Below are 8,755 nucleotides of genomic sequence, written 5' to 3'. Positions count from 1 at the left end.
CATTCTAATTCTGCTTTTAAACGAAAGTTTGCCTCGGGTCGATTAACATAAAGACCATATGTTGCATTTTGGCGAGAGTTACGCTTTAAAATCTCACTTCAGACAGGCAAGCAAATGTGAAAATCCATGGTTTATTATTCCAGAGAAAGAACATCATCAGACCTTCTTCCAGACTTTCTGAACGACATCATATTGGAGGATTTGGTTTTCCTTTACATGTACAAAAACAGTGCAGCAAACACAGTGTTAAGAGAGTTAATGGCCTACCAGACAGCAGGCCTATATTATACAACCAATAAATAGGCATCTGTCACTTCAAAATACATGCGTTCACGATATACATATAGCAGGCTTACTCAAAAACATCCTTAAAGCATTGAAACGGACAGTATTTCTTTAACATTTGGGCAGTAACAGCCCTGCAGACCAGCAGCATTTGCAAACTAATCATTCATGGTCTTTTGTCTCCACCGATAACTGATAGAGATTCATTAATTATAGCAATTGGGAATACAATACATTTTGTTACTCAATATTCACCTGAAATGCACTAATGACAGTCATCTCATGGTGGTTTCTAGTCATTTGAATAAGACTTGAGGACTATACTTTGGTATATATAAGACTTTAGCAAATGTCAGCCATCAAAATGAATTTGCATGTCAGAATATGCTGATTTCATGCATAAAGCAACATTGCAACAGCTTTGGAGATGGTAAATGTCCAGGAGACTTCATGTAGAAGCACAAACGGAAGAAACCATAGGGATTAGCAGGGCATTAAACATTCAAAACTTATAGTCATTGTGCACTGAATGCATGTGAAGAGAGAAAGTAACAGAGCCAGACCGTTTTACTGCTGAATCCTTTCTTTAATGGTCTCCATCACACACACATTGTGGACGAGGATACAGTAGATATTCACATACACAGAACGAGCCATATCTTACATTGAAACGTTTCCAGTTGTAACATGTTTTTTTCTCACAGGTTGAAGTTTGCAGTTGAAGTATCGTTGAGTTTTGTTCAGACACGGGCGAGTTCAAGCATACAGTAATCACGTTTGACTCCAGTTCGTCCACGTTAAATCTGGGATAAACAGTTCTGATGATGAGTAAGCGTTCCCCTCACGTCTTCATTCTCAACATCACTGAAGAAACACTGAATTATGAGTCTCGGAGAATCACAGACTTTTAGATGTTTATCAGTCAGTGAAGCAACCATAGTAATAACAGAATAAGGAATCTTCTGGGTTCAATGCAAGTCTTTGTCGGAAGTCATTTCATTCAACTTAAAGGAAGAGTTCAGCCCAAAATTAATATTCTGTCATTATTTTAAAAGAAAATATTTTATGATGTTAGGCCACAAATGCTGTCGACAGAGCTTAACTTACACTGATCCCAGATCATTCCATCATGCCATTAAGACGAGTCTCATAGACGATGGAGAAAGCTCCTCTATGTGTCTTTTAAAATTAGTAAAAATCAAGCCCCATTTTTATTGCCGCCTTTATGTCTCACATCATTATTAGAAAAATCATCTCTGAGGTCTGAAGCCCATTTCTGCCACATAAGAATAATCATGCTTTGGTAAATTATAATGATCACTCACAATTCAAAATTATTTAAATACAACAGCAATTTATGATATGAAGTCAAAATTGACAAAAAGTCATAATTTTGACAAGTTGAAATTGACAAATATATATATATTTTTTTTGTCCCAACTGACTTTCAAATTCAACTTCTTTCAGAATCATGACTGTATTTTTCTTAATTTAGACTTTTTGTGACTTAAAATGTCATAATTATGATTTACCAAAGCATGTTTTTTGCTTATGTGGTGTAAATGGGCTTCCATGCAGTGTTATCTGTGTTCATTTCGTGTCATAACTATCATAATTACGAGATGACAACTCTTGAGAGCTTTTTACCTCCTCGGACTCAATTATTAATGGACTAAATTATTCACGTCCGTGGTGACATTCATATAGCCAAAATGGATCCATGTGCAGCTTTGATGTTGATCACGTCATCACAACATGAATTTTAAAGTGCATGCCAAAATATACGCCTTTTTTAACGTATTTATTCAGAATATTCTCATCAGTTTGTGTTTTGGTTTATGTAAACGTGATCCGCCTTCTCGTAAATTAAATTGAATACTGATCAAGTATGTAATAATTCTCAGTGACTCACTCAACATGATAATTTTGTCAATTTATGGCTCTTATTAACAATTTAGTAGTAATTTGCTAGCTTTATTGACATGCTGCTTTTGAGTAAGTTGGCCTGAGAGAGATTAATATCTGTCCACCAGAGATGATTTTTCCTTGAAGAAACATTTGCATTAGCTTGATCGAGTCTTCCAGTGGAGCGGGACGAATCAGGTTTGTTTGGGACGTCACACTTCCTGTAGAAATGCACACGCGAAGGCCTCGATTTCCTGTCTCACAATAAACACACTTCCAGATTCGATATGAAACATTCAGGATAAAAAATAAATAGCATCCATAAACTACACAGAGCATGTTTCCAGTAACGCACAGCAGGGCGAATACAGCAGTTGCACAGTGATGGACCACAGTCGGCGCACGTCGTCAGCGCATGCATCAAAGCATCAAGAAAAATCATCATTTCCTATTCATAACAGTTTTATCAGCATCTCCAGCCACATACACACTGCAAAGTTTCAGGAGTGACAACTGCATTTAAACCCTAAACTAGAGATAATGACCATTACAGGCATCATATCTTCAGACTGAAAGATCTCTAGCACCTTTAGCATGTCTGAAAGATATTTTGGTTTATATATTTCAGGCTTAAAATTGACTATGCATTATCTAGCCCTCGAGAAAGTGCGACGTTCTGCAACAGTCTGAAGCAGCCGTCCTCAACTGGTGGATTGCTATCGGAAATTAATCGATATAGTCAAATGGGCTTATCAACTTTTAAGATGAAGGAGAAATGCATCATTCGTCCAATCCAACTCTACATTATAAGAGTCATATTCAGTCAAATTCATCTGTCATTTGGTAGAAAAGAATCAAATTAGAGCCAGATGATATTAGATACAGGTTTGTCTAACACCTTAATAACTTTGCATATATTTGAGTCTAAACAGTTCATGATAATATTATTTTATTATATATTAATATTCTAAACATTACTGGTCAAAAGTTTTGAATGATTTCTGGAGGATCATGTGACACTGAAGACTGGAGTAATGATGCTGAAAACTCAGCTTTGATCACAGGATATAAATTTCATTTTACTATATATTGAAGTAGAAAATGGCTATTTCAAATTGTAATATTTTTTCACAATATTTTTGATTTTACTGTATTTTTGATCAAATGAATGCAGCCTTGGTGAGAAGAAGAGCGCAATTTTTCAAATTTTTGACTGACATTATTTCAGTGTTTGATTTTTTGTTTATTTTGCGGGTCATGTGATGTAAAATCTGGATCCTAAAGCAAAACCAGCTGAGAACCACTGACTCCTGTTCAGATCTGACCAAAACTGGTTTACAACTCAAAACCTTTCAGACTTACAGCAATAATGATCAAGATACCACACGAACATTGGCATTATAAATATTCACATCTGAAACATCTGACATTCTTTGTGTTGTGTCCAGATCTAGCTGGTAACACACAGCGAATCCTGTTGTTTACGGTCGGTCAGTGGAGATGTCATGCAGTCATCGAGTCCATGTGCACACTGAACACACTCACGCTAGCATGCAAACACGTGCTGACAGACGCCGGATGACCTTGTCTGGGTTGCACTTACACCAATAAACAATGTTTAAAAAATCGGTACCTTCAAACAGAAGTCAGACTGTAAAGCAAAAGTGCATGTTTGTTTTTTGCACTCTCCGTCGCAGGAACAACGGCGTTTCAGCATTTAGTTTTTCTCCCGACAGCAGGTTTTATTGCATACTTGACCAGCGTTTAAAGTCCCAGAAGCCCAAACGCATGTTTCCTCCAGTTGCACGAACTCAAGGTGAAGTTTCCCAGTATTCCCAGAATCCAGCCTGTCTAAAGGCCTGTTCACACCAACACCAATGATTTTCACATGCAATCTGTCTGTTCAGACCAACGCATAAAAACAGGCTGAACGAAATGCAGATTCACTCAATGACAGTAGGTGGCACTTTTAGAAAAGCAGAAATACTTGATATACTTTAGCAGAAACACTTTGTAGAAAAGCTGAAATACTTTTTTTTACTTTGCAGTTCAATGCAGTTCAAACAGGGAGATGAAGATTTGCTGCAAAATTGCGAGATTTAAACTAAGAATTCCGAGAAACGTCAAAATTATGAAATTTTATCACATTTTCTATGATAAAATTTCATAATTTTGACGTTTCTCGGAATTCTGAGTTTACATCTCATCTCCCTGTGAACAGGCTTTAACTCGTCATGTTTAGATTTGAGGATCATGCATATAGAGCGATGCGTGTTGAATCCACTTGTGCCGGATGTGGGCCGGATCTGGGCCGACACTATGTTGCTGTCTAGGTGTGATCTCAAATCTTTAATTAATTTGATATGCAGTTCTAAAAACACATGCAATTAAGAAAGAAATATGCAAACAAACATTGGGTATAAAAAAAAAAAAAAAAAAAAAAAACATAAACGTGGTTAACACTTTATTTTACAGTGTCCTTGTTACATACAGTATGTACTTACCATAGTAATAACAGTAAATTATGCATAATTACATGCAACTATCCCTCAACCAACTCTAACCCTACCCTAACCCTATAGAAAGTACATGTTATTAATTAACATTAAATGTATAATTACACTGTAACAATGACACCTTAAAGTAAAGTGTAACCAAACACTGCATTGGTCTGAACAGTCGCATTAACAGTGAAACCGAATCTCGCCTCGCAGTGAACAGCGCTTTAACTCGTGACTCCAGCAATCGACTATAATCCAGTTAGCATGCGTGATCCGCATTAGCATTAGCAGTAGAGCGACATTCGGCTGCGTCTCATGGCTTCGCTGATCAGATACGCAGGGCTGACCTCGGGCTCTTCCGTCATCACCTCGATGTTCTGCCACTCTCCGCACTGATTCGACTTCTTGATTGTGTCTACGACGCACAGCGCGTACAAACAGTCCTCGAACGTCGCGGCCATCGTGAGCGGTCGGCCGTCCCACGTGCGCCGGTCGTCCTGCTCCTGGAACGCCTGGCGTACGGCCTGAACCATGCAGATGGTGCCGGTGAGATACGGAGACGGGATGTCCCGGAAAGCCTTGTCAGGGAGGGACGCGTTTTCTATCTGCGTTTTGTCCTTGAGAAGAAGCTCCTGTCCACATTCGCCATCGTTCTTCTGCCCGTACAGATCCGTCCCGCAAACCCTCAGCCTCCCAGCCGTTCCCACGACCACGACCTCCTGCCGAAACTCCCCGGGGACGTTGAAGTTGAGCGTGACCGTGCAGCACGCGCCTCCTTCCAGGACCATCTGGAAGGTGCAGAAGTCGTCGCTGGTGATCTGCCGGATTCCTCGGATGTGGTCGGTCTGCTTGACGAAGGTCTTGAGGAAGCCGTGCACCTTGGCCGCGCGCTGGCCGGTCAGAAACGTGAGCAGGTCGATGATGTAACTGCCCACCGAGTGCAGTCCTCCGCCCCCCATCAGGTCGTCGCAGCTCCAGTTGTACTTCTTCCCGAGGAGGCTTCCGGAGTGAACCTGTGCCTCGCACACTAGGAGTTCTCCCGCGTACCCCTCCTCCAGGAGCTCCTTCATGCGCACGAACGCCGGGAGGAACCGCAGCACGTTTCCCATGATGCTCAGCAGCTTCGGGTAATACTGGGCCGCCGACATCATGCGGAAGGCGTCCAGCGGAGTCGCCGTCCGGTCACAGATCACATTTTTACCAATACCTGGAAGAGGAGAACGAGAGAGAGCGTTAGACGTGGGGAGGATACGGGACCCTGGACCACAAAACCAGTCACATGGGTCAATTTTCTGAAATTGAGATTTATACATCATCTGAAAGCTGAATAAATGAGCTTTCCATTGATGTGTGGTTTGTTAGGATATGACAATATTTGGCTGAGATACAACTATTGAACATCTGGAATCTGAGGGTGCTAGAAAATCGAAATATTGAGAAAATCTCCTTTAAAGTTGTTCATTTATGTTGGCGATTGTGCTGCATTCACTCACACAAATACATGTTTTATATATTTACGGTAGGAAATGTACAAAATATCTTCATGGAACATGATCTTTACTTAATATCCTAATGATTTTTGGCATAAAAGAAAAATCTATCATTTTGACCCATACGATGTATAGTTGGCTATTGCCACAGAGATACCCGTGCGACTCGAGACTGGTGACGTGATCCAGGGTCACATATTACAACACACTCACCTAAAATACATCAAATTAATTAGAGATTAGAGACATAAAAAGACATTAGGGAATCGCTGATCTCGTCTGTAAAACATTGTTGGAGATAAAAGATTATTGCCGTATGTTTTATTTGTGAGATTTACTAGCGATTTCTGAGTGAAAATTGTTTCGTTAGACGTGATGATATTAAAACAAAATCACCTAAAATACATCAAATGAATTGCCACAGAGATTAGAGAGACATACGATTAGTTTATTTATATTGCACATTTCATACAGTATATGGTAATTCAAAGTGCTTTACACAGAAAGGAATTAAAATAATCACAAAATAAAAGCAAGGAAAGTTAAAAGAGTTATAAAACGAATTAAAAGAGTAAAAAGATGATACATAAACTTCTCATCTGGCAAAACACTGTTGTATCATATTTTTCACAGCTCCCAATTTTCATAAAAAGACGTTAGGGAATTTCTGATCTCATCTGTAAAAAATCTTTTTTACTAATGTAACACTTTATTTTACAGTGTCCTTGTTACATATGTTACATGTAGTTACCATAGTAATACCAGTAAATTATGCATAATTACATGCAATTAACCCTCAACCAAACCTAAACCGTAACCCACATGTAGTTGCTTAATATTACTCAGTACTTAAATATATAATTACACTGTAACAATGACACCTTATAATAAAGGGTTACACTTCATTTGAAGGTGTCATTGTTACAGTGTAATTATATATTTAAGTACTGAGTAATATTAAGCAACTACATGTACTTACTCTATTAGGATTAGAGTTGGTTAGTTGCATGTAATTATGCATAATTTACTGTTATTACTATGGCAACTACATGTAACATATGTAACAAGGACACTGTCAAATAAAGTGTAACCCTTTATTTTAAGGTGTCCGTGTTTCAGTGTAATTATACAATTATGTACTAAGCAATAGTAATTAACTTCATGTACTTACTATATAATTAGGGTTAAGGTTTGGTTTAGGGTTAGGTGTAACTATGAACAATTGACTTCTTACTATAGTACCTTCATGTACAATGTGTAACAGGGACACTGTAAAATAAAGTGTTCCTAAACATTCATGTTTTTTTCAGTATACATTAAAAAAATATATATATATTTTTTATGTGTGTGGAATAATCACATTATTAAACAGCTCTAATTACAGGTTTCCTGTGAGTTCAGTTCCTCTAAACACCAGCAGAGGGAAAACTTTACCACATATTCATTTCAGTGCGATGCCAGACTGGGTTCAGAACAATGAAATATGTCTTACGGGGATGTTCGAGTATTTGGATCGTACTGTGAGTCGATTATATCAACTAAAAATACCACTTTCGTTAACTCCAGTTAATAATGAATAAATATGCATACAAATGAATGCAAAGACAAAGTCTCTTCTGCTCACCAAGGCTGCATTTCTTTGATGAAAAATAGCAGTGATATTGTGAATTTTTTTTTCTCAATTTAAATGAACTATTTTCTATGTGAATATATAGTAAAGTGTAATTTATTCCTGTGATCAAAGCTGAATTTTCAGCATAATTACTCCAGTCTTCAGTGTCACATGATCCTTATCGTTCTAATACAGGATTCTTTGATTATAGAAAGTTCATTTATTTGAAATAGAATCTTTTGTAATATTATAAATGCCACTTTTGATCAATTTAATGCATCCTTGCTTCATAAAAGTATTAATTTCTTACATCATTTAATTCTCACATCATAATGACCCCAAATGTTTTAATTCATGCATTCTAGTCCATCAGAATCAAGTATACAGACTATGATATAATATTAACTAATAAAACCATATATTCTTAAAGCCGAGATAAACGAGCATCAAGTGTGTCGCTCAGAGACGTTCCTCATCCAGTGAAACAGAAGAGATGAAGCGAACTGAGCGATAGCTAACGCTAGCAGGCTAATCTCACATTACTGAGAGACCGAGTCAGAACATTAATCCAGCTGACCCATTTATAGAAATACAGAGAAGAGAAAATACATCTATGCTGGTTCAGATACGCTCACACCTCTCTCACACACACTCCTGGTCTTATTGTGAACGACTCTGCGAGTTATTCCACAGATTAAAAGTGTCTTCGTGACCTTCCATTAAAACATAACTTGCTTTTCAGATGATGTCATCAGTCCCTCTTATCTTTAAACCCCTCCCCTCCAACCTGGTGTGCGTGTGTGTGTGTGTGAGAGAGAGAGAGAGAGAGAGAGGGAGAGAGAGAGAGAGAGATGATGATGAGAGAGAGAGAAAGAGATGATGATGAGAGAGAGAGAGAGAGAGAGAGAGATGATGACAGAGAGCGAGAGAGAGATTGAGATGAGAGATGATGAAAGAGAGAG

At 38.2% G+C, this 8,755-nt stretch overlaps 1 protein-coding gene across 1 annotated transcript in view; it reads right to left on the bottom strand.

Annotated features, from left to right (window-relative positions):
• Positions 1-1,515: 1,515 nt before the first annotated feature.
• gfod1 (glucose-fructose oxidoreductase domain containing 1) overlaps positions 1,516-8,755 on the bottom strand; it is a 26,585-nt gene continuing 19,345 nt past the window's right edge. Inside the window, exon 2 of the mRNA XM_084399501.1 lies at positions 1,516-5,898. Coding sequence (XP_084255627.1) covers positions 4,976-5,898 — 923 coding nt within the window. The 3' untranslated portion in view covers positions 1,516-4,975. The remainder of the gene's footprint in view (positions 5,899-8,755) is intronic.

Source organism: Rutilus rutilus (genome assembly GCF_951802725.1).
Source record: "Rutilus rutilus genome assembly, chromosome: 24".
NCBI classification, from domain to species: Eukaryota; Metazoa; Chordata; class Actinopteri; order Cypriniformes; family Leuciscidae; genus Rutilus; species Rutilus rutilus.
This window is presented reverse-complemented; position numbering and strand designations above follow the sequence as displayed.